The sequence below is a fragment of the Dipodomys spectabilis genome, unplaced genomic scaffold, assembly GCF_019054845.1.
Source record: "Dipodomys spectabilis isolate Male_0828 unplaced genomic scaffold, ASM1905484v1 ptg000178l, whole genome shotgun sequence".
NCBI classification, from domain to species: domain Eukaryota; kingdom Metazoa; phylum Chordata; class Mammalia; order Rodentia; family Heteromyidae; genus Dipodomys; species Dipodomys spectabilis.
The window spans coordinates 5,970,085-5,997,200 of record NW_024870855.1 but is presented as its reverse complement, the minus strand read 5'-3'; the positions used below and the strand labels follow the sequence as shown (position 1 = coordinate 5,997,200).

Below are 27,116 nucleotides of genomic sequence, written 5' to 3'. Positions count from 1 at the left end.
CACATTATCTGTATTAAAGATACACTAACAGAACAATTTTCTATTTTAGCACCTTTACCATCTATGGAGATATCAAATATATGGGTATTGTTAGATATCTTGTTGGTATTTGTCATTCACTTAACAATAAATATATAAATAAAAAGAAAAGGCAGTTTTTATCTATAGAAATATTGAAAGTATATTTTGTAATAATAATTATTACCCAAGAACTAATTATGGAATAATATATTTACATTATTTGTTTCAATAAATAAATGCTTTTTCTCCTGATTTCATCTTATTTCTCTATCCTGGGATTTAGTTACCAGCAATGTTTGCTTATTTAGGAGGCACTACTTACCCCTAAATCTGTTGTTCTTTTATTATGTAGAAGTGATAAATGATCATTTTGAAAAACTTTGAAAATGGGAGAGTTTGATAAAAAAATAATTATGGGCTGAATGTTACCACCTTGACACAATTACATAGTATTTTAGCCAAAACCCCCACACCTTTGAACCAGTAAGTTTTGTAGCCTGAAAAGTGTTAGTTGTACAGAATTTATAATCCCAAGATAAAGGAAAAGGCCTTCAATGGGACCTCTGGGAGGATTTGTGCTTTGCTTCCTGGAGCTTGGTAGATATGTGATTCACACTTATTTAGAGAGCCAGAGAATGTCTGCATGGCTGTGGTATGGAAGCCATCCTGCTACTAAGTCCTGTGGATGTCCTGGAGAGAAAGTGAGGAAAAAAAAAGTACTGTGTACTTGTTTATGATTCTTCCCAAGAGGGCAAAAGGAAGCCAGTGGGGTCTGAAGATGCCTGGAGCTGAGGAAGGACTTACAAGTCACGCTAGAGAAGAGATAGTTTAAGGGCACTCAGAAGTTGGAAATCTTTACTGATGAGATAAGGGAAGTGTTTGCTGAACCTGTTTAAATGCTCTACAAGTAGGCTTTAAATCCCACCTGATCCAGAGAGGTACGATATAGATCACCTTGTTTTACCAGTTGTGGAATCCATTTCCTACAATGGACCTTGGTCTTAATGCATGAGAAGGACATTTAAAAGCCAAGATCTGGACACTAGATACACTTTTCTGCAACTATAAACTTTTAAATCTTCCAATCAGTTATAAGGGAGGATTATTTCTCCTGGGGCCATTACACATCTTACATGACATTAAATGCTATTTCTCCTGATTTCATCTTCTTTTTCTGCCCTGGGATTTAGTGTCACCGATAGTATTTGCTTATCTAGGAGACATTACTTACCCCAAAGTCTGTACTTTTGGGAAAGCCTTAATTGCTTACATTTTTGACTGTTCATGGATTATTTCATTTCAGTCCATATCTTTCCTACTTGGGTTACTTTTCCTCTGTTTCATTGATTTATTAAGTAAAGATGTAGACTGTACTTAATTGTGTATTTCCCTCTTGGCAGTAGAACAAGGCTAAAGGTGATTCCTGTTGTTACTCGTTTGGGTTACCCATTTGTTTGGATTTGATGGGGAATGATGTTTAGTCTTGGTTTATAAAGCTGTTGGTGCCGAACATTTTTGTGTCCCTTGCCCGCAGAGTCCTCTCTCGGGCTGACGTAGAACTGCTATTTGGAGTGTGGGAATCTAGCTATAGGGAACTGGTTTTATGTGAGAATTTGGCGCAGTATTTATTTTCTCTTCTACTTGAAAAGTTTGTTTTACATTTCTGTCATTTAAAATTTAATTTCCCCCCGAAGATGAGAAAATATGACAATTATAATCCTCCTCAGTCTTTAATAATTCTACAGTGGATTAATGTATATTTGAATTCTTAATTCAAAGACAAATTCTATTTATTTTTATTTAATCAATGTGGTGTATAATAGCTTTCACCCTCCCTCCACAAATAAGCCTTCTAGGATTTAGAATAGTCTCTGTGTGTGTGTGTGTGTGTGTGTGTGTGTTTGCATGTTCTTCTGAGTGTAAAGGCCATTCTTATCAAAATGCACTGACCTGTCATCAGAACCTTTGCAATGGAAGATTAGAAGATGATAATTTCAAAGACATTATTTTCTTTCCATGAAAAATGCAAGTAGTGCTAGAGGCATGGCTGAAAAGCAAGCATAAGGGTTGAAGTCCTAGTAGCAACAAACCAACAAAACAAAAGAAATACATGTGGGCATGTGCATGTGTATACACACACACACACACACACACACACACACAATCATACTCAGTCATACCATCTCCTGTCAATTCTGTAAAACATTTATTTTGGTTTACATGAAGAATATGCATGGATTATCATAGAATAGGAGTAAGGTGGCAAATATGAAGTTTCTGAAGTCTACCTGGCTATCGAGTTGGGTCAATGAAATGTATGTATATGAAATAATTTCTTCCTTTCCCTTCCCTTCCCTTCCCTTCCCTTCCCTTCCCTTCCCTTCCCTTCCCTTCCCTTCCCTCCCCTCCCCTCCCCTCCCCTCCCCTCCCCTCCCCTCCCCTCCCCTGCCTTCCCCTCCCCTCCCCTCCCTTCTCCTTCCTTTCCTTTTCCCCTTTCTTTTCCCTCTCCCCTTTCTCCTCTCCCCTTTCTCCTTTCCTTTCCTTTCCTTTGTTGGTCCTTGGACTTGGACTCAGAACCTAGGCACTGTCTCTAAGCTTTTTTGCTCAAGGCTCATATTCTACCATTTGAGCCACAGCTCTACTTCTGGCTCTTTGGTAGTTAACTGGAGAGAACAGCCTCATGGACTTTGCTGCCCAGGCTGACTTTGAACCAGGAGTCTTGGATCTCAGCCTCCTGAGTAGCTAGGATTACAGGTGTGAGCCTTTGATATCAAGCTATAATTTCTTTTTTCTTTTCTCTCTTTTTTTTTGGGGGGGGGTCTGGTCATGGGGCCTGAACTCTGGGCCTGGGGGCTGTCCCTCAGCTCTTCAGCTCAAGGCTAGCACTCTACCATTTGAGCCACAGCACCACTTCCAGCTTTTTTTTTTTCTTATGTGGTGCTGAGGAATTGAACCCAGGGCCTCGAGCATGCAAGGCAAGTGCTTTACCACTGAGCCACCTTCCCAGCCTCTTTTCTCTTTTTTTGTTTCTTTTTTATTGCATCTTGATCAATGTTAGTCTTGGATACAATTTTTTAAACAAAATATACTTATATATGTAGCATTACCATATTGAATATAGTTATATTGAATAATAAAACAAAAGGTTATTTCTATGATGTAGGTATCAGTGTAAACTTTTCTTTTCCACATATACTACTTAACCTACAAAATTACTTTTTCTGAGTAGGGACATATGCCCATTAATATGATATTTCACATGTTTAAGTGTTTTTCCACTGACCAACCAGTTTTTCTGCCTCACAGTGACAGATGGAGGGCTCTAATTTCCAGTTCATTGAGGTAGCAAACTGTGTAAATCATAGTTTTGGTCCTTAAACAATGTCTGGATTGTTAGTTCTTAATATCCCAGTTTTTGTCCTCAAGCATTTCATGAATTGTTGATGCCCATGGAAGTATTTTGTGAACTAATTTTCACAGTAATGAGTATCGTCACTTCAATAATTCCTTCTGGAACCATAGTGAACAGTGGAGTGACTTTGGGTAAGGAGGCACTTAGTCTTGCAAAATCTTATTTTTCTCAAATAACTTAAATAGGACAATGAAATTTACCTTCGGGAATTCTTGTGTGACTTAAATGACATGTCACAAGAAGCACAATTATAGTTCCTGAAAACAGAAAGGGCTCTGTGCATGCTATTTCTGAACGCAGGGACTTGAGCTTGCACTCTACCACTGAGTTACGCCTCCAACTCAATTTTGCATGGTTATTTTTGGGATAAGGTTTTGAAACTTTATCTGGGTGTGCATCTAGACTGAGAGTCTATTACTTTTTGCTTTGCAATGTACTAGGTTGCCAGGCACCCACACCACACCTATTGTCTTACATTGACTAGCCTCATGGACTTTTTTGTCTAGACTAGCTTGAAACATCCATCCTCTTAGTCTCAGCCTCCCATCGAGTTAGAATGACAGGGTTGTCTCACTGGGCACAGCTGTTGATTGAGACCCTGTCTTGTGATCTTTTTTTTTGTTTTTTTTTAACTATTCAGCTTGGTTTTGAACTAAGGAGACAGCATCTATTCTTCCCATAAATAATTGGCTTTGATTTCCTCTGGTTGTTTCCCTAGATAGTTTACTTTTCTATTAGTGTCCTCATTGGTTTGCTTTGCTTATGTATAACACTTTCATTAGGTTTAATTCCACATACCTTATGTGACTTTGGCCTCTATAAGCTTTGTGGTGTATTTGGGGCTTCTGGTCTTTGAGACAGGAATCCACCAGCAGTCCTCTGGCTCTCCAATAAGGACTCTTAAGTGGTGGCTTTTCTGCTTCTCATGACTGAGTTTCCTAACAACAGTTTGAACTTCAATCCTTCTGATCTCAGCCTCCCAGGATAGTTAGGATTATAGGCATGAACCACTGGTATCTAGCCATGTTAACTATTTTTGCAATTCTAATCACCTCTACTATTTGACTTAGGACTCCTTGAGTTAGCTATACTAGCTTGACTGCAAGTTTGCCTTATTGGAAACTTGCTGAGGTTAATTGGTAATACTGCTTATAGGAAGATACACATCTTTTTTTTTAATTGTAAAAATACTTTACAATTACATGGGCTTGGTAATGAGTACATTTCTTATCAAGCACTGTTGCCTCCTCCTTTGTTTCCCCTTCCCATCCCTACACATCTCCAACCCCGCCCCCATCCCTCCAACCCACCCCCTCCGGCCAAAGTTGTAAAGTTTGTTTTTTGACATAACATCTTGTACATCTCATTGTTGCAACGGGTGCACCTGCATCCCTCTTTAAATGATTTGTTTTTTCCCTTCCCCTCCACAAATTATACCAACATCAAATACAATGAAAGCAGGGGTTATACCGTGGGGGAGGGACATACAAAGCAACAAAGAAATCATCTTATAAATACGTTAGAAACAATCACAAGAAAGAAAAAAAACAGTTGAATCCTTATCTTGGGGTTCATTTCACCTACCATCAACTTATCTGACCATTTCTGCTTGCCTCAGACGTATACAAGTAATTGCAAATAAGGGAAACCATGGGACCTATGTTTCTTTGGGCCTGGCTTACTTCACTTAATATAATTTTTTCCAAGTCTTTCCATTTCCTAACAAATGGGGTGGTGTCATTCTTTCTGATGGAGGCACAGAATTCCATTGTGTATATATACCACATTTTCTTGATCCATTCATCTACTGAGGGGCATCTGGGTTGGTTCCATATCCTAGCTATGGTAAATAATGCTACGATAAACATAGTTGTGCTGGTAGCTTTAGTATGGTCTTGTTTGTGATCATTTGGGTAAATGCCCAAAAGTGGGATTGCTGAGTCATAGGAGAGCTCTATGTGGAGTCTTTTGAGGAACTTCCATACTGCTGTCCAAAGTGGTTGAACAAGTTTACACTCCCACCAATAATGCAGTAAGGTTCCCTTTTGCCCACATCCCTTCCAGCATCTGTTGTTATTAGAATTCTTGATTATAACCATTCTAACTGGGGTGAGGTGGAATCTCAATATTGTTTTGATTTTCATTTCTTTTATGGCTAGGGAGGTTGAGCATTTCTTCCTGTGTCTATTAGCCATCCTTCTTTCCTCTTCAGAGAAGTTTTTCTTTAAGTCTTTAGCTCACTTATTTATTGGGCAGTTGTTTCTTTGAGAATTTGTTGTTGGGGGATTTAATTTTTTGAGTTCCAGGTATATTTTAGATATAAGACCCTTGTCCGTTGTATGGCTAATGAAGATCTTCTCCCAATCCTTGGGCTTTCTATTAATCTTGCTAGCTATGTCCTTTGCCATGCAGAAGCTTTGCAATTTCATGCAATTCCATTTGTCCAACCTTTCTTTGATTTGTTGTGTTTCTGGGTCTCTATTAAGAAAATTTCAGCCTGTGCCAAGGAGACCTAGGGTTTCTCCTATTCCATCCTGTAATATTTCCAGATCCATTTGGAGTTGATTCTGGTACAGGGTGATATATAAGGATCTAGCTTTAGTTTTCTACAAATGATTAACCAATTTTGCCAGCACCATTTACTGAAGAGGCTGTCTTTCTTCCATTCTATTTTTTTAGCTCCCTTATTGAAGATTAGGTGGCTATAGATCTGTGGGTTCATTTCTGGGTTTTCAATTCTATTCCATTGGTCCTCATATCTATTCTTGTGCTATACTAAGCTGTTTTGATTATTATGGCTTTGTAGTAGAGTTTGAAATTTGGTATTGTTATTCCTCCAGCAGTGTTCTTTCCGTTAAGGATCTCTTTTTTTTTTTTTTTTGGGTCCGGTCGTGGGGCCTGAACTCTGGGCCTGGGCGCTGTCCCTCAGCTCTTCAGCTCAAGGCTAGTGCTCTACTACTTGAGCTACAGCGCCACTTCTGGCTTTTTTCTTTTTGCTTATGTGGTGCTGAGGAATTGAACCAGGGCCTCATGCATGCAAGGCAAGTGCTCTACCACTGAGCCATCTTCCCAGCCCTAAGGATTGTTTTTGCTATTTGGCGTCTTTTATTGTTCCATATGAATTTTTGGATTGCCTCTTTTATTCCCTTGAAGAATGTGGTTGGAATATTGATAGGTATCGCATTGAATTAGTAGATAGCCTTGGGAAGTATTGCCATTTTCACGATGTTGATCCTTCCAATCCAGGAGCATGGGAGGTTTCTCCATTTTCTAAGTTCTGTTTTGATTTCCTTTTTCAGGTTTTTAAAGTTTTCATCATAGAGGTCCTTCACTTCTTTGGTTAAGTTAATTCCTAGGTATTTTATTTTTTGTGGGGCTATTACAAATGGAGTTGCTTTCCTAATTTCAGCCACACTTTTCTCATTGTTGGCATACAGAAGAGCCATTGAATTTTGAGGGTTAATTTTATACCCTGCTGCTTTGCCAAAGTTTTGAATCACCTTGAGTAATTTGGGAGTGGAGTCCGTGGGATTCTTTAAATACAAGATCATGTCATCTGCAAAGAGGGAGAGTTTTACTTTATCTTTCCCTATTTGGATTCCTTTTATGTTTACATCTTGTCTTATTGCTGTAGCTAGGCATTCTAATACTAGATTGAAGAGAAGTGGAGAGAGTGGACATCCTTGTCTCGTCACCGAGTTAAGAAGAAATGGCTTTAGTTTTTCACCATTAAGTATAATGCTGCTGTATGTTTGTCATATACAGCCTTTATTGTTTGAGGAATGTTCCCTGGATTCCTCATTTTTCCAGAACCTTCATCATAAAGGGGTGTTGGATCTTGTCAATGCTTTTTCTGCATCTATTGAGATAACCATGTGGTTCTTATCCTTGCTTTTGTTGATGTGAATTATATTACTTGATTTGTTTATATTGAACCAGCTTTGCATCCCTGAAATGAATCCTGTTTGATCGTAGTATATGATTTTTTGGTTGAATTGTTGAAGTCGATTGGCCAATATTTTGTTGAGAATTTTTGCATCAATGTTCATCAAAGAAATGGGTCTATAGTTTTCTTTCTTTGATGAGTCCCTGCCTGGTTTAAGGATGAGGGTTATGATGGCTTCCTAGAATGAGTTTGGTAGTGAACTTTCTCTTTCAATTTCATTGAAGAGTTGGAGGAGTATTGGTGTGAACTCTGCTTTAAAGGCTTTGTAGAATTCCTCTGTAAATCCATCTGATCCTGGGCTTTTCTTAGATGGGAGGTCTCTTATTGCTGTTTCTATTTCAATGCTTGATATGGACCTGTTAAGATGGTTTAACTAATCTTGGTTTAGTTTCAGCATGTCCATATTTGCTAGGAAAGGGTTCACTTCTGCCAAGTTCTCAAACTTATTAGCATAAAGGTTTGAGAACTATTCCCTTATAATGTTCTGAATCTTGGTTGTTTCTGTGGTGATGTTTCCATTCTCATCTCTGAGTTTATTTATTTGGGTGTGTCCTCTTATTCTGAAAAGATTTGCTAAGGGTCTGTCCATTTTGTTAATTTTTTTTAAGAACCAACTCTTTATTTTGTTGATTCTTTCTATGCTTTTTTTTTTTTGGATTCTGATTTGTTTAATTCTGATTTAATTTTAATTATTTCTTTCCATCTACTGGATTGGGGTTTATCTTGCTGCTCTTTTTCAAGGAGGTTCAGATGTCTTGTTAAATTGTTGGTTTCAGATCTCTCCAATTTGTTGATGTAGGAACTTAGAGCTATAAACTTGCCTCTGAGTACTGTCTTTGCTGTGTCCCAGAGGAGCTGGTAATTTGTGTGTTCATTTTTGTTGAATATCATGAACATTTGAATTTCCTTTCTAATATCTGCCATGACCCACTGGTGATTAACAGTTGTGTTGTTCAGCCTCCATGTGGTACAGAACTTTCTTTGGTGGTTTTTGGTATTGAGTTTTAATTTTATTCCCTTGTGGTCTGAGAGAATGCAGGGCATAACTTCAGTGTTTCTGAATTTGGACAAGTTTGCTTTGTGAGCTAAAATGTGGTCTGTTTTAGAAAATGTTCCTTGTGCTGCAGAGAAAAACGTGTATTCTGATGCTGCTGGGTGAAATATTCGGTAATGTCTGTTAAATCTAGTTGATCTATGCCGTTGTCTAGATCTGTGGTTTCTCTGTTGAGTTTTTGCCAAGTTGATCTATTTAGTGGGGATAGTGGTGTGTTAAAGTCCCCAACAATTAATGTCTTTGGATCTAAGTGAGATTTGAGGGCAAGTATTGTTTGTTGGATAAATTTGGGTGCTCTGTTGTTTGGCGAATAGATATTTAGAATTGTAATATCCTCCTGAAGGAGAGATCCCTTAATTAGTATGTAGCGACCTTCTTTATCTCTTCTCACTAATTTTAATTTGAAGTTTATTTTATCTGATATTAGGATTGCAACTGCCGCCTGTTTATGGGGGCCGTTTGCTTGGTAGATTTTATTCAAGCCTTTCACTTTCAACATGTGTTTGCTCTTATGGACAAGGTCTGCCTCCTGAAGGAGGATAGAAGGATCTTGCTTTTTAATCCAACTAGACAGTCTATGTTGCTTAATTGGAGAGTTAAGTCCGTTAATGTTGAGAGATAGGACTGAGAGGTGTTTAGGAATTCCTGCCATGTTATCCACCTTCTTGGGGGTTGTGACAACTGGGTTCTTCCTATGGTTCTTTTTTTTAAATCATTTTAAAATTTGTTATTATTATTATGAAAATACCTTACAGAGGAGTTACAATTACATGAGCAAGATAATTAGTACATTTCTTATCAAGCATTGTTGCTTCCTCCTTAGTTTCCCCTTCCTATCCCTTCCCATATCCTCTCCCCCACCCCAACCACCCATATCCCCTCCCTCCCCCGTTCCTGGCCAAAGTTGTAAAGTTTGTTTTTTTGACTTAACATCTTGTACATCTCATTGTTGCAATGGATCCACCTGTATCCCTCTTTAAACAATTTGTTTTTTCCCTTCCCCTCCACAAATTATACCAACATCAAATACAGTGAAAGCCGGGGTTATATTGTGGGGGAAGGGCATACAAAGCAACAAAGAAATCATCTTATAAATATGTTAGAAACAATAGCATGAAAGAAAAAACATTTGAATCCTTATCTTGGGGTTCATTTAACCTAACATCAACTTATCTGACCTTTTCTGCTTGTCTCAGATATATACTAGTTATTGCAAATAAGGGAAACCATGGGACCTATGTTTCTTTGGGCCTGGCTTACTTCACTTAATATAATTTTTTCCAAGTCTTTCCATTTCCTAACAAATGGGATGATGTCATTCTTTCTGATGGAGGCATAGAATTCCAACCACTTTGGAAAGTAGTGTGGAAGTTCTTCAAAAGACTCCACATAGAGTGTCCCTATGACCCAGCAATCCCACTTTTGGGCATTTACCCAAATGATCATAAACAAGACCATACTAAAGCTACCAGCACAACTATGTTTATTGCAGCATTATTTACCATAGCATAGCTTCCTATGGTTCTTGGATTCTCAGTTTGGGTGCAGGTTCTTGGCCTTTATTTTGGTCTTGTTGGTTTTCTTTGTGTAGGACATCTTTAAGTATCTTTTGTACGGCTGGTTTGGTGGAGATATATTGTTTCAATTTTTCTTTGCTATGGAAGGTTTTTTTTTTGACCTTTGGTTATGAAGGAGAGTTTAGCTGGATACAGTATTTTTGGTTGATAGTTGTTTGTCTTTAGGGCATGGCATACATCATTCCAGGCTCTTCTTGCTTTAATTGTCTCTGCTGAGAAATCTGAGGTAATTCTAATTGGTTTCCCTCTATAGGTGATTGATCTTTTTTCCTTGACAGCTTTAAGGATATTTTCCTTGGTCTGAATTGATCCTGTGTGGATTATAATATGATGGTGGGATGTCCTGTTCTGGTCTGGTCTGTTTGGGGTTCTAAAAGCTTCTTGTATCAGAATAGAACTATCTTTTTGCATGTTTGGGAAGTTCTCTGCTAGGATCCTTTTAAACAAATTTCCTAGATCATTGACTTCTGTCTCTAGGTGCTCCTCTACACCCATTATCCATTATCCTCAGATTAGGCCTTCTAATGGTGTCTTCCAAATGTTGAATAGATCTATCATATTTCTTGGATTTGTCTTGGATAGTTGTATGTTCTTTCTCTATAACATCTAGGCTGTCTTCAATCCCCGAGATTTGATCTTTTGCATGGTCTAACCTACTGTCAAGACTTTCTACTTTGTTTTTTATTTCCTTTCCTTCTCATTGGTAGGCTTTGATGGCTTCAAATTCTTTGGTGGAGCTTTGTTTTAGATCTTGTATGAACTTCTTTACTTCCTTAATTTGGTGTTCAGTGTTTATTCTCAAATCACTTAGTTGATTGGTTATGGTTTCCTTGGAGTCCCATTCCTTCTGTCAGGCTCCATTCAGCATTCCATTTGTGGTCTCTCTGAATTCTTTCAGGTGTCTATTTATGGATTCCATGAATGCCTCTATTGATCTTTGTCTAGTCTCATCTCGCTCTTGCAATTCCTGTATTACTCTTTGATTAGCTTCCTCATGTTCACGCAATTCCTGTAGTTCTCTTTGACTATTCTCAGCCTGCTCATGCAATTTCTGTCTTTCTCTTTGACTGTTCTCAGCCTGCTCACAGAATTCCTATCTCTTTGACTGTTTTCAACCTGCTCACGCAATTCCTGTATCAATCTTTGAGTAGCTTCCTCATGCTCATGAGTTTTCTGTATTAATCTTTGGTTTGCTTCCTCTCTCCCAATCATGCTCACACTGAGTCTGTTGCAAGTTTCAATCTTTTCATTCACCATGTTTACCAGTAGTGTTTGTAGAGGTTTTTTGGAACTCTCCTCTGGATTTTTCATTAAGTGTTCTGTCACCAGATTATCATGAGTGGGAGTTGAGATACCCAGACTTGCCATTTTTCTTGTGTTTTTCTGGCTTGTTCTGCCCATTTGGTATGAAAGTAATTTTGTGCTAGAACACTATTGTAAGGCAAGCATCAACCAAACTCCTGTAGTTGCACAGTCAGAATGGCTGCAGATACAATCTAGTTCCACAGATTCAATCTATTAATTATCAAACAACTATGGATTAATGGGCTAAGAACAACAAAGAAGAATTTGGCAAACCAGAAATTATTAAGTTTAGGGAGAAATGTGGGAAAAAATAGGATTAGAGGGATGTAGAGAGGTAAAAGGAGAGTGAATTTAACCAAGTCCTAATCTCAGAGAGGGAAATAGATTGGACAGAATGATAGGAGAGAGATGAAAAAAACCAAAAAAATGGAAAAACAAAAATTTAAATTTAAAAAGTGAAACACAAAAATTATGTAAGTTTAAAGAAGTGATATTGAGAGAAGAAAAGGGTTGGATGATAGGAGGGGAGGGATAGAAAGGAGACTGAAAAACTAAAAAATAAAAATTCTTAAAATTAGTTACTTGAAAATTATATAGGTATAAAGATGTAATACTGCCATTAAAGAAGTTAAGCCTAAGAGGTTGTGAATTGAGTAATAAATTTCTGGATTCAGTATGTACACAATGGGGGAAAGGTTTAATGATCAATGACGGGTATATATCTGGGGAACAACAATTAAGTCATGCAAAAAAACAGAAAGAAAAAAAAAAACGAAAAGAGTAAAAGCAAAACAATACAAAAAAGACCAAAAGGTCAAAAGAGATAAAAAACCCGAAACATACACACACACACACACACACACACACACACACACACACACACACACACACACCCCTAAAATAAAAATTATGAGAGGAAAAAAGATTAATAGAAAACAATTTAAAATTTTTTTTAAAAAGGTGAAAAAAGAGTTCCTTGATTTTTTTGGGGGGGGCGGGGATGGGAAGATCCTGTATCTCCCCTGTGTCTGTATCCAGTCTCTTGGTGGAGTCTCTGGTCTGCTTGTGGTGTTTGGTTTTCCTGTTGCTTGATTGGTTTCTTAAGTCAGTTTGTTTGAGCAGGCAGAAAAATGCTCTGCATTACCCAGGATTTTGTGATCCTCCTCCCAGGCTAGTGCAGTGGGAGGGAAATGGAAGATACACATCTTACAGTCAAGAAATATTGTATTTATCCTGAAGGAAGGAGTGGGAGAGAAGGAACAACCCAAAACAATATGAGGTATGACTGTAAGAATCTAAATTGTTATGTATCTGATAGGAGGACAAATCTTATTAAATTAATGATAGGATTATGGGTAAATGTCTTTCAAAGCAATAGAAAAGCATTTCTCAATGCTAATAGAAAAAGTTAAGGAAAAACAATAAGAAGATTGTGAAAATTTAATTCATTTGGGGAACATGTCTTATTTAATTCCCTCAGTAGAAGAAATGGCCACAAGACAAAGAACAAAAACAAAGGAAACTCTCCCTGTTCCCCTGGGAGATATTTTGCATTTTAGAAAATGGGCTCCTGAATTCGTTTTTGAATAATTCTTTTTTAAAATTTATTGTCAAGCTGTTGTACAGAGGGGTTATAGTTACATATGTAAGGTTAGTGAGTACATTTCTTGTCAAACATTGTTACTCCTTCCCTTGTTTTTCTCCCACATGAATTCTTATAAGAAGAAAACAACTAAGAAGACTGTTCAGACTAGAGTATGAACTCTCCTTGTTCAGGTGAAGAAGGATGACATCGGGAAAGCTTAAAAACTTAGCCAGGCAGTGGTGGCTCATGCCTGTAATCTTAGCTACTCAGAAGGCTGAGATCTGAGGATTGAGGTTCAAAACCAGCCCAGGCAAGGAAATTTGTGAGACATTTATCTCAAATTAACCACCCAAAACTCAGAAGTAGAAGTATGGCTCAAGTGGTAGAGTGATAGCCGAGGCCCTGAATTCAAGTTCCAGGATGGTCACAAAAACCCAAAAACTGTAAGCCCACGAACTGGAGGGCTAGCTCTACTATTGTTATTGTTTGTTTTCCTTAACATCTCCAACCTCAATTTTCTTCTCTGGACAGTAGTAATTTTTGTCTGAGACGTATTCAAATCTAATATTCCATGGTGTAATTTTAGATATACAAGATGAAATTTGTATGTAATTTTAAAACTTATTATTCTAAGTATTTTATTTTGAAAAAAAAAAAAAAACCCTAAAGTTACCCAGAGAAATAATGTAATGAATCTTCAGTACCTCAGTCAATAATGAACAATTCTTGGTTGGTGTTATTTTGTTTATAATCCTATTATTCTTCTCCCCTCTGTCTATTTTTTAAAAATTGTCTGTAAGTAGTTGCACAAGGTAGATGTAATTAACAAAGCATTAGATGAATAGAGTGCATCTTTTTTTTTTTTTCAGTTGTGGGGCTTGAACTCAGGGCCTGGGTGCTGTCTCTAAGCTCTTTGTGCTCAAAGTTAGCACTCTACCACTTGAGCCACAGTGCCACTTCCAGTTTTTGAGTGGTTAATTGGAGATAAGAGTCTCATGGGGACTTTTCTACCTGGCTGGCTTTAAACCATGATCCTTAGATGTCAGCCTCCTGAGTAGCTAAGATGATAGGTATGAGTCACCAATGCCCAGCTTACAGTGAATCTTGATCTGTCACACTCTTAAATGATTTCATTCCCCTTCAACCTGCTCCTTGTCTTACATTTCTCAATTTTGTGGTATTTATAATGACTTCTTGACTGATTCTCCCTCCTCCCTTCATTGTTTATCCCCCTCCCCTTGGCTCCACGATTCTCCCTTGCAAGTATCCATTTCTTGGTGCCTATTTTGTGCTTAGTCTTCCTAAATAATTGTACTATTTGAGATCTCCATAGCATTTATTATAACTCAGACTATTTTAAAGCAAGTTTCAGACTTCACATGTTTTCTTTTCTAAATAATTCAAAATATATTTAATATAAATATTTTCTTTTATTAACATTAATATTAATAGTACAAGGGGTTTCATTGTGATAATTCCATAGATGTACAGACTGTATTTTGAGAAAATTCACCCTTTCTATTCTTTTCCCCTATTCTCCCTCCTCCTCTTTTCCAACAATGTTATAATGGGTTTCATCATGATCTCTTCTTATGTGTATCTGTATCTGTTTATACCTATCAATCAACCAATCAATCAACCATCTGTCTATATCCATACTGTATACATCTTTGATCTTCTTCACTCTCCTACTACCCTTTATGCCTCTCTCTTCTCACTGATCCTTCAGACAAAGCCTCCTTTGACACATATCCTTCCTCCTCATCTTCCTATTCTTTTTCTTCTTCTTCCCCTCTCTTCCTCATAATTTTACCTCTAGATGCTATAGGGAAAGTACTTTTCATTGAAGTATACTTAGCTATTATTATAGATAAAATAAAAATAATTATTTTATGTCATCTGAGCATTTGTTTTTTAGATTTTCCCAATTTTCCCTTGCTGTTTTTTTCTCTCTCTGTAATTTGAGTTGGTGTCCAAATGAAGGCCAATATTGATCAAAATCCTCACTTTTAACTTATAGTTGGTTATCAGTCCTTTTTTCTTTTTGAAATTTGGCTAAAATACCAGCTCATATGTCCTGTTGAGTTGCTTGTATATTGCTAAGCACATTGCCATGATGCTCAAATTCTTTCTTTTTGTCCGTTACAATATAGTTCTATTAGGCGGCACATATGAGTAGATATTGCTCTTTTTATGATGCTAATACCCACTAATGGTGATTGCCTAGATTTATTACAAATTATAAATTTATACAATAATGCTTTGCTTTCTAACTCTTCCTCCATGTATTGGTTAGAAAAATTCTATAAAACAGATCTTTTTCTTAACAACTATTTGACTACCTCCAGTTATAGTTTACTTAGTAAAGTTAGGGTAGATATAAAAAATTTTCCTTTATCAATTATTCTAAAATGAATTTGTTCCTTAGTGCATGCTAGTAGTGATCGATGTTTGAAGTTATCATGAGCCATTTGATCTGTTTCAGTCAATTGTAGTTAATATCCATGTCAATGCTTAAATTCTCATCTTTGGCCAGTGAGAGCCCAGGTTTTAGTGGTCCTAAGGTTTGAACTTAGGGCCTCCAACTTGCTAGGCAGGTGCTCTTCTACCGGAACCACAACTCCAGCTTTGGTGGAGGACTTTTCAATTTGGCATCTGTATATTTTGGATATTGCTGATAATGTTTGGTAGCTTCCTTGATTTCTGGTATAACAAGAAATCTCAGGAGAATTTCCTATATTTCTACTTTATACAAGAACTAACAATTTCTCTGAGGTTTCTTAGTTCCTTTTTTTTCTTGCTTCCTTTTGATGGGAAGTATATTTAGAGACCTGGGTCTGGGTTGTAGTAATACTTATTGATACAGTTTTTGCTTCTAAGTCTTTTTAGTGGACACAAGTACTTTAAAAGATAACACACATTATACATTTATTTATATCCTATACTTTTAATTTAAAACATTTATAAGCAAAGAAACAAGGTCTAAATATTTGTTAATTTTTCAGAATTACATTATTCATTATACAATAGTTTTTTTTTTCTTTTTTGCTTTCTGTTCTTTCAGGTAAATGGTCTACTGTTGGAGTTTTTGTAGCTGTTGAAATATTGGTATCCGCTATCTAGCTAATAACAATAGTATTAACTTTTTTTTGGTTGTGGGGCTTGAAATCAGGACTTTGGCACAGTCCTTGAGATGAGTTTTTTTTTCTCTCTCTCTCAAGACTAGCACTCTACCACTTTGAGCCACATCTCCACATCTGGTTTTCTGGTGGTTAACTGGAGATCAGAGTCTCACAGCCTTTCCTGCCTGGGCTAGCTTTGAACTTCAATCCTCAGATTTCATCCTCCTGATCAGCTAGGATTACAAGTGTGAGCTACCAGCACCTGGCTCATAGTATTAACTTTAAGAATACTCCTATTTTCTTTCTTTCTTTTTATTGTGAAAATACTGTACAGAGGGGTTACAATTACATGGGCAAGATAATGAGTACATTTCTTATCCAGCATTATAGCCTCCTCCTTTGTTTCCTCTTCCCATCCCTTCCCATCCTCCCCCTCCTGCCCCCCCCCACCAAATCCATCCCCCCCCCACCAAAGTTGTAAAGTTCGTTTTTTGACATAACGATGACATAACTACTTGTACATCTCATTGTTGCAATGGGTCCACCTGTATCCCTATTTAAACGATTTGTTTTTTTCCCTTCCCCTCCACAAATTATACCAACATCAAATACAGTGAAAGCAGGGGTTATACTGTGGGGGAGGGACATACAAAGCAACAAAGAAATCATCTTATAAATATGTTAGAAACAATTGCATGAAAGAAAAAACATTTGAATACATATCTTAGGGTTCATTTCCCTAACATCAACTTATCTGACCTTTTCTGCTTGACTCAGACATATACTAGTTATTGCAAATAAGGGAAACCATGGGTTATTTTGTTTCTTAAATCATAGCAGATATAGGACTTGGTTATGGTTTTGATAACATAGGCTTGGTCCCCAAGGCAATAGGTTTCAGAAGTAAATCCTTTAGGAGGTGATTGGACATGCTAGCTCTCTTACCTGATAGAAGGATTCATCCTTTTGTGGACTTGTAAGTTGATTGGCTTTTGAGAAGTGATGGACACTTTAGGACATGGGCTCATTGGGAGGAAGCCAGAGGGTGGTATCTAGAGTGTGAGGAGGGGCTTGTTCACCTCATATCAGGAAGCACAGTGGGAGGATGCCTGTGTTCTGTGTTCTGCTTTCCCCTGTGATCCCACTGGGCCCCCTAGCCCATGGGCTGGGTCTTCTCCTTTAGTTACTTCTCTGTGGAAATGTCTTCATAGATACACCTAGAGATGTGCTACAGATACTGCAGAGATCAGATCCTCCATCCCAGCCTCTGTGGCTTTTCACTCTAGGGTGGTCTATTTTAGTCTGGGTGGTGAGGAAGGTCTCATGGAGGATATATTTAAGGAAGAAGCCAACCATGTGGAGACTGGAAGGAAGAACATTTTAGGTAGTACAAAGGCTCCAGGGCAGTATAAGCTATGGAGGTATTCAGAGGGTACCGGGGGAGATGAAGAACATTCAAGACAGTGGGAAAATGAGGAGGCAAGGCCACAGAGCAGGAGACCACCCCAAGTACTCTAGCTCTCAGCTAGAGTAATGAGGGACCTGGATCTGCTTGGGTTCACTTAGAGAGACCCTAGAAAGCATTGGCAGGGAAAATCACAGGGAGCCCTGAGTTATTGACTAATGTCTGGGATCCTAGCTACTCAGGAGTCTCAGATATGCAGATCCAGATTTGAAGCCAGAAGAAATCTCTGAGACTCTTTTCTCTAAATAACCAGTAAGAAGCCAGGAGTGGAGATGTGACTCAAGTGGTAGAGTCAACCTTGATAAAAAAAGCCAATAAAAATTATGAAGCTCTGAGTTCAAGCCCCAGAACGGACATAATTAAGTAGAAAAATGAGTACAATCAGGATTGGGTAGATGCGATCATATGCTATGCAGAGAAAATATTAAGAGATAAATCTTTCCCTATAGCTTCTTTCTCCCACATTTTACATAAGAGATCTGAAAAGACTACTTTTGCTTTGTTTATTTTTAATATGTATTTTTATTGTACAGATACTCTACAGAGGGGTTACTGTTACATGTTACCCCCCCTCCTTTGCTTTTCCCCTACCATCCCTTCCCTCCCCCTCTCCCCAACTCCCCCTCAGCAGGCCTGAAGTTGTAAAGTTCATTTTCTATATAGTGTCTTGTACATCTCATTGTTACAATGGGTCAACCTGTATCCCTATTTAAGCATTTTGTTTTTTCCCTTCCCTTCCCCAAGCTAGAGAAGTGTATATACAAGATGCAGGGCACTGAATCAAATACAGTGAAAACAGGGTTATACCATGGGGGAAGAACATACAAAAGAAACAAAAAAGTCACATAGTACATTATAAATACGTTAAAACAATAGCAAGGGGGCTGGGAAGGTGGCTCAGTGGTAGAGCGCTTGCCTTGCATGCATGAGGCCCTGGGTTCGATTCCTCAGCATCACATAAGCAAAAAGAAAAAAGAGCCGGAAGTGGTGCTGTGGCTCAAGTGGTAAAGCGCTAGCCTTGAGCTGAAGAGCTGAGGGACAGCGCCCAGGTCCAGAGTTCAGGCCCCACGACTGGATCCCCGAAAAAAATAGCAAGAAAGAAAAAAACCACTTGTGTCCCTATCTTGGGGTTCATTTTGCTTAACATCATCTTATCTGGTCATATGTACATAGCTTTTGACCTTTTCTGCTTGTCCTAGACATATACTAGTTATTGCAAATAAGGCAAACCATGGGACCTATGTTTCTTTGGGCCTGGCTTACTTCACTTAATATAATTTTTTCCAAGTCTTTCCATTTCCTAACAAATGGGATAGTGTCATTATTTCTGATGGAGGTATAGAATTCCATTGTATATATATATACCACATTTTCTCTATCCATTCAGCTACTGAGGGGCATCTGGGTTGGTTCCATATCTTAGCTATGGTAAATAATGCTACGATAAACATAGTTGTGCTGGTAGCTTTAGTATGGTCTTGTTTGTGATCATTTGGGTAAATGCCCAAAAGTGGGATTGCTGGGTCATAGGGGAGCTCTATGTGGAGTCTTTTGAGGAACCTCCATACTACTTTCCAAAGTGGTTGAACAAGTTTACACTCCCACCAACAATGCAGTAAGGTTCCCTTCTGTCCACATCCCCTCCAGCATCTGTTGTTATTAGAGTTCTTGATTATAGCCATTCTAACTGGGGTGAGGTGGTATCTCAATGTTGTTTTGATTTGCATTTCTTTTATGGCTAGAGAGGTTGAGCATTTCTTCATTTGTCTATTGAGCATTCTTATTTCCTCTTCAGAGAAGCTTCTCTTCAAGTCTGTAGCCCACTTACTTATTGGGAAGTAGTTTCTTTGAGGATTTGTTTTTGGGGATTTAAGTTTTTGAGTTCTAAGTATATTTTAGATATGAGACCCTTATCTGTTGTTTTACTTTTGCTTTACAGTCAGTGTTCACCAAGGCCACAAGATGGCGAGGTTGCTCCTTAGAATGAAACTAAGTGGAAGAAAGGAGAGTTGGGGTATGGGGAGAAGGGAAGAGGAAAGGAGAAGGGGAGGGAGGACAGAGACAGAAACAACAGAGAGAAAGAGAGAGACACACACACACACACACAGACACATACACAAACATACACATATACACTGGAGTACTCCTCTGCTTTTCTATAACTTCCTTAATTTTCCTCACCTCTTGTTGTTTTAAATGTACTATTTTTTTAAAAATTTCCTTTGTATGTACTTTACCCTGTACTTGATTTTGGTACCCTGCATCTTGTTTATACATTTGTCTAAGCTGGGGAGTGGAAGGGGAATACCAAAAAGCTGAAATAAGGACACAGGATAACCCATTGCAACAAGGATACACAGAGGACAGTATATTGGAAATAAACTTTACAACTTCAGGCAGGGACTGGGGTTGGGGGTGGAGTGGGGTGGGGAGGAGTGAGGGAGGTAGAGGAGAGAAGGGATAGTGGGAGAAAAACAAGGGAAGGGGTAATGATCAGCAAATAATGGACTCATTACCTCACTCATGTGACTGTAACCCCTCTGTACAGCATCTTTACAATAAAATTTTAAAAAGAACTAAAAGTATCTTATCTTTAATGCAGATTTTGAACATAATTGGTTTTGAAATTGTGAGGCTAACATTAATTATTTGGATTCTGTACTTAGCTACATTTCGGCTTTCTTTTGAACTTTTCGTAATTCCATTTCACATGTAGCCAAAAGAGTAATTTTAGAAAATCACCTTCTGTTAGTTACTTACTTTAAAACTTTGTTTTTTCTTCAAAATATTTGTTCATAGTATTAGTAGTCATTATTCAAGTAATTAAAGTAAGTATAAGCTGAAAAGGAAGAATAATTTTTGATTCATATTATGGAGATATTTATTATTATTGTCATTTCTCTCTCTTTTTTTCGTGGGGCCTGACCTCTGGGCCTGGGCATTGTCCTTCAGCTCTTCAGCTCAAGGTTAACACTCTACCACTTGAGCCACAACGCCACTTCTGGCTTTTTCTGCTTATGTGGTGCCGAGGAATCGAACCCAGGGCCTCATGCATGCAAGGCAAGCGCTCTACCACTGAGCCACCTTCCCAGCCCCTCATTTCTCTCTTTATTGCGCAAATATAACTTCCCCAAACAAAACATTTCAATTGCTTTGTTTTCCAGTCAGAATCATGCTACATAGCTTAGGTTAGCCTTAAACTCTAGGTCTTCCTACCTTAGCTTATTGAATGCTAGGACTACAGGTGTGCTCCATAACACCCAACTAAATTGTTTTATTTTGTGGTACTGAGATTTTCAGGCTCACAACTTGAATTATGTCCCCAATGCTTTGTGCGTTTAGTTTATTTTTCAGATAAGATCTTGAGCTTTTTCCAGGCCAGACTTACATTGTTACCATGTTACCTCTGCCTCTCCTGGAGCTGGAATTATAGGAATGCACCAGTACACCTGACCCTAAAAATTTCAAATTGTATAACTTATTAACATAATAATAGGCTTGGACTATCTATTCTCATCATTTCAACATCTCTGGAGGGACTTTTGTTGTTATTATATTTTATGAACAATATAAAATGATATAGTATTTTATAGATAGATACATATTCATTGATTAATGCATACTCAATGCTCAGTGGTTTTGAAATGTATTTTATATATATGTACACACACATGCGCGTGCGCACACACACACACACACACACACACACACACACACACACACACATTTTGTCACAGGGCTTAAATTCAGGGCCTGGAAACTGTCCCTGAGTTTTTTTGCTCAAGGGTAATGCTCTACCACTTTGAGCCACAGCTCCAGTTTTCTGGTGGTTAATTGGAGATCAGAGTCTCATGGACTTTGCTGCCTGGGCTGGCTTCCAACCGTGATCCTCAGATCTCAGCCTTCTTAATAGCTAGTATTACAGGCATGAGCTTCCAGTGCCTCTCTGTGTGTTATGTATGTGTGTGTGTTGTGTGCACATATGTATATATATAAAATCAAACTGAATTCTTACAATAAAACCAAGATTGTGATGTGATTATTGCTGTTTGACAAATAAATACATTGAGGCTCAAGGAGATGAAATGAATATTTGAAGATTTAGTAGTTGGAAAGCCATAATTTGAATGTACAATTCAAATGTACAACTCCTTCTTTTTTTCCACTTCACTAGTGAAATAAGCAACTATTTATACATCTCTTTAATAGGAACTACTTGGAGGTGGCAATTGAAAGTAATTAGGATATTTATGCTTCCCAGTTGTTGTAAGCTAAACAAAAACAGAATTTGTATCACAAGGCATTTTGTAAGCTGTTTGTTTTTCTGAGCATATTTTCCTGCAGGCTTTTATTTAGAAGACTCCATTTGGAGCTGTGCTGATTGGGTAAAGGGGTGGGGGAGAGGAGGGCTCTTAGTTGGTACCATTTGAGGGTTTTGGGCTTCTGGTGAGATGCACCTAGTGATTTCTCTAACCTGGAGAAACTTAACACTTCTCTGGACTTCCTGTTGAGATAACAGGTGGTTCATGGAACACACAGCTTCCTGCCTTATGGTGCAGCTTTTTTGTGTTCCTGGAGGCCTGCTCTATGCTGGGAACCATTGTGTTGAAGACTGGAAGTCTGGACAAGGGCACCACTTGCAAATGCAAACTAGCTGCCCTCAGATTCATTCTCTAAGGCTCAGCATACATTTCTCTACTTCTGAACAGAGAAAATAATTATTTCCCTTATGGTCCCTTCCTATCCCATTAAACTTTTTTATTGGCATTTATCAAGTATACAGCAGGACATTTCATTGTTATACCTTCACATGTGTTGAGGGAACAGTCCAAGTGGCCCATGAAGCAAAGCCCTTGGCTCACCCTTTCTTGTTATTTCTAAAGCAGCATGTAAACTGGGCACAGGAGGCTCACACCAGTAATCTTAGCTATTCAGGAGGCTGAGATATGAGGATCACATTTCAAAGTCAGCCTGGGCAGAAAAGTCTGTGAGACTCATCTCCAATTAAAAAGCCAGAAGTGGAGTTGTGGCTCAAATGGTAGAGTGTTAGCCTTGAGTACAAAAACTCAGGGACAGCACCCAGACCCTGAGTTCAAGTCCCATGACCAGCACACATACACAGATGTACGCCAACATGCATGCACATACACACACAAAATTAATTAAAGCAGTGTGTATATACAGTGTGTATATTCCCGAAAAGCAGATGGGGCTGGGTGGCTCTTGACTAGTTTACTCTCTGTCTGGTAAATGGGATTTGGAGAGATTCATATAGCTCCTGATATACTCTTTAGTAGTAAATAGTAAGTATACAGCAAGACTAAGAGCAGGAGGAAAGGTTTCTCATTTTATCTTGGTTTATGCTGATGTCTCCTTATACCGCCAAAAGGCAGAGAGAGAAAGAGAGAGAGAGAGAGAGAGAGAGAGAGAGAGAGAGAGAGAGAGAGAGAGAGAGAGAGAGAGGAGAGAGAGAAAGAGAGGAGAGAGAAAGAGAAAGAGAGAAGAGAGAGATAGATACAGAGAGAGGAGATGAGAGAGACAGACAGACACAGAGAAACACCTTAAAAACACTTTTATCCAGGTGCTAGTGGCTCATGGTTGTAATTCTAGCTACTCAAGAGGCGCTGAGATGTGAGGATCATGGTTTGAAACCTGCCTGGGCAGGAAAGTCCCTGAGACTCTTATCTCCAATTAACCACCAAAAAGCCAGAAGTGGAGTTTTGGCTCAAGTAGCAAAAAAGCTCAGGAACAGTGTCCAGGACCTGAGTTCAAGTCCCATGATTGACACCCCCCCCACACACACATGTGCACACACGAACACACACACAAAGACATATTGTCAGGGGTTAAGATGTAGCTCAGTGGCAAAGCACTGGCTTACAAATACAACGTCCTGGGTTCCATACCCAGTACCAAAAAAGAAAAGACAAAAAATAGTTAAAAACTCCATACAGCAGTACTGTGAGAAGTAATAAAAAGTTATGTTCAAATTTTTGTCATTTATAGTTTTACACTCTTGTGAAAATATGTAAGCAGAATTTCAGAAGATACTATCTGGCTTTATTGTACAGATGGAAAGTATCATATGCTTATTGAGGGAGGGTCTGGAACGTAAGTAAAAGGGTGAAGAGGCTGAATTGTTAAGAATAAGGAGTGGTAGAGAATTCTATAATGGAACCTCCATACTGCTTTCCAAAGTGGTTGAACAAGTTTACACTCCCACCAACAATGAAGTAAGGTTCCCTTCTGTCCACATCCCCTCCAGCATCTGTTGTTGTTAGAGTTCTTGATTTTTGCCATTCTAACTGGAGTGAGGTGATATCTCAATGTTGTTTTGATTTGCATTTCTTTTATGGCTGGGGAGGTTGAGCATTTCTTCATGTGTCTATTGACCATCCTTCTTTCTTCTTCAGAGAAGTTTCTCTTCAAGTCTTTAGCCCACTTATTTGTTGGGCAGTTGTGAGCTCCCCTATGACCCAACAATCCCACTTTTAGGCATTTACCCAAATGTTTACAAACAAGACCACACTAAAGCTACCAGCACAACTATGTTTATTGCAGCATTATTTACCATAGCTAAGATATGGAACCAACCCAGATGCCCCTCAGTAGATGAATGGATCAAGAAAATGTGGTATATATACACAATGGAATTCTATGCCTCCATCAGAAAGAATGACATTGCCCTATTTGTTAGGAAATGGAAAGACTTGGAAAAATTATATTAAGTAAAGTAAGCCAAGCCCAAAGAAACATAGGTCCCATGGTTTCCCCTATTTGCAATATCTAGTATATGTATGAGTCAAGCAGAAAAGGTCAGATAATGTGATGTGAGGAAAATGAACCCTTAGATACGTATTTTAATGTTTTTTTCTTTCATGCATTTGTTTCTAACTCATTTATAAGATTATTTCTTTGTTGCTTTGTATGTCCCTCCCCCACAGTATAACCCCTGCTTTCACTATATTTGATGTCGGTATAATTTGTGGAGGAGATGGGGAAAAACAAGTCGTTTAAGGATACAGGTGGACCTGTTGCAACAATGAGAAGTACAAGTTGTCATATCGAAAACGAACTTTACAACTTTGGTGGGGGGGGGGAGGGGGGAGGATGGGGGGGGGAAATCTGGGAAGGGATGTGAAGGGTAAACAAAGGAGGAGGCAACAATGCTTGATAAGAAATGTACTCATTATCTTGCCATGTAATTGTAACCCCTCTCTACAGTATGTTCAAAAAAAATAAAAATAAAAATAAAAATTAAAAAAAAGAATTCTATAATGTAACTGAGAGTTGTTCCTCCAAGTGGATTATTGTCATAGAAGGATGTATGCATCATCTGATTTTTTTTTCTAGGAAAGCCAGAAATTTGCATTTTATGTTATTTCTTGCTTTTTTTTTTTGTCAGTCATGGGGCCTGAACTCGGCCTGGGCACTGTCTGTCAGCTCTTCAGCTCAAGTCAAGCGCTCTACCACTTGAGCCATGGTACCACTTCAGGTTTTCTCCTCAATTCTCAGCCTCCTGGGTAGCTAGGATTACAGGCGTGAGCCACGGGTGCCTGGCTTTATTTCTTAATTTTTGATCCTTAGCATCTTAGTAAAATTATTTTTCAACACTCTGTGCCTTCCTAATCGAAACCTTGCTGCCTATGGCCAGAAAGTCAGGTTTTGACTTGTTGGTTAATCCTTACTTCCTTCATCAAGGGGCCCTGGAGCTCTTAACAGGAACAGAAGCTGCAGTACGAGGGGAAGACAAATGGTTGTGCCACACTTCTGCACCCTGCCCAGTGTGGATAATTTCTATTCTTGTTTCAGGCTATGGCCAGACAGGACCCATGTCTCAGCGAGCTGGTTACGATGCTGTTGCCTCTGCTATTTCTGGTCTGATGCATATCACAGGCCCTGAGGTAGGTATCCTTCTTACTGGGTTCACAGGTTTCCTCGTCATGAACCTATGGGGATAAAAAGAAAGCAACCCAGAGGGCTGGGAAGGTGGATCAGTGGTAGAGCGCTTGCCTTGCATGCATGAGGCCCTGGGTTCGATTCCCCAGCACCACATAAGAAAAAAAGCCGGAAGTGGCGCTGTGGCTCAAGTGGTAGAGCGCTAGCCTTGAGCTGAAGAGCTGAGGGACAGCACCCAGGCCCAGAGTTCAGGCCTCACGACTGGACCCCCCCCAGCCCCCCCAAAAAAGAAAGCAACCCAGAAAAGTGAATGACTTATCCAAATAAAATAGAAGTGTGTCTAGATGTACTGAAACCCAACTCTTAATATGACCCCATGGAAAACAATAACCTGCTAGCAAAAATCAATAGACTAGGTAGTGAACACATTTTGCCTCTTTATTATATTATTCAGCCAAAATTACCTTTGCAGGATCATGGAATAATTCTGCTGTTAAATGGAATGTTCCATTAGACTCGACCATGAAGTTCTAATAGTGCTAGAGGGCTTATATTAGATATGTACACATGGCACAGGCTTTCTTCCCCCCACCCCTGGAATATATAAGTAGCTATGGTTGCAAACCTGTTGTTTGAGGTGTCCGATGTTGTCTCTGATTTGTTATATGCACTAGAGTTGGACAGTGAGAGAGTGATTTGAGACAGTAGCAATCCATCTCCATTGATGGTTCATTGGGATGTTCTTAAAAAAAAACAGATAAATAGCCATGATGTGGTTGGTTAGATTGAAACATGGACTCTTGTGGAAAACTATGTGGACAGCATTAAAGCAAAAACAAAAACAAAAACAACAGAATAGGAAAGCCTAGTAAATGAAAGATCCATTTCAAAACAAATGGACTGCTTGGTGCCAGTGGCTCACGCCTGTAATCCTAACTACTCAGGAGGCTGAGATCTGAGGATCACAGTTCAAAGCCAGCCTAGGCAGGAAAGTCCGTGAGACTCCTATCTCCAGTTAACCACCAGAAAACCAGAAGTGGCCCTGTGGCGCAAGTGGTAACATGCTCGCCATGAGCTAAAGAGCTAGGGGACAGTGCCCAAGCACAGAGTTCAGCCTCACAACCAACAAAAAATAAAACAAAATTATAAAAAAAAAACCCACAAAGGGACTGGTAGGCTTATACATTCTGTCCCAGCAGATCTTCTTTTAGTTAATTCTTCAGGAAATACTGCTGTATGTTGGGATAAACTGTGATAGAATAACCTCAACTCTTTTTTGCAGTCATTACTTGTTTTGAATTCAGAGCAGTATAGGTAGAGCTGGAGTCAGAAGGCTCTGAGTTCAAATCCCATTTACACCCCCTCCCCCAGCAACAATGACAATAACCACAAAGAAGTTGTGAAGTATTAATATCTTAATATATAAAGTCTTTAAAATACATAATTTTATTATTAGTAAGGTATTGTACAGAGGGGTTGCTATTTCACAATTCAGGTAATGAGCACATTTCTCTTTTGGACAATGTTGCCCCTTCTGTTACTTTCCCCCTGTTCCCTCATCTCATCCCTGCTCACTAGTTGCACAGTTCATTTTCCACATGGTGTATACTGAATATTGGGATTTTTTCACCCTTCTTCCATTTCTTTCTGCACACCTTTTTATTCCCTCTAAGAAGCAGGAAAAGAAAAAAAAAAGCACACATAAACACCACCACCACCACCACCACTAC

At 38.7% G+C, this 27,116-nt stretch overlaps 1 protein-coding gene across 2 annotated transcripts in view; it reads left to right on the top strand.

Moving 5' to 3' along the window:
* Sugct (succinyl-CoA:glutarate-CoA transferase) overlaps positions 1–27,116 on the top strand; it is a 604,197-nt gene that overhangs the window by 49,572 nt on the left and 527,509 nt on the right. For both annotated transcript variants that reach the window (XM_042695071.1, XM_042695070.1), the window contains exon 7: positions 25,300–25,391. In XM_042695071.1, the coding sequence (XP_042551005.1) occupies positions 25,300–25,391 (92 nt within the window). The remainder of the gene's footprint in view (positions 1–25,299; positions 25,392–27,116) is intronic.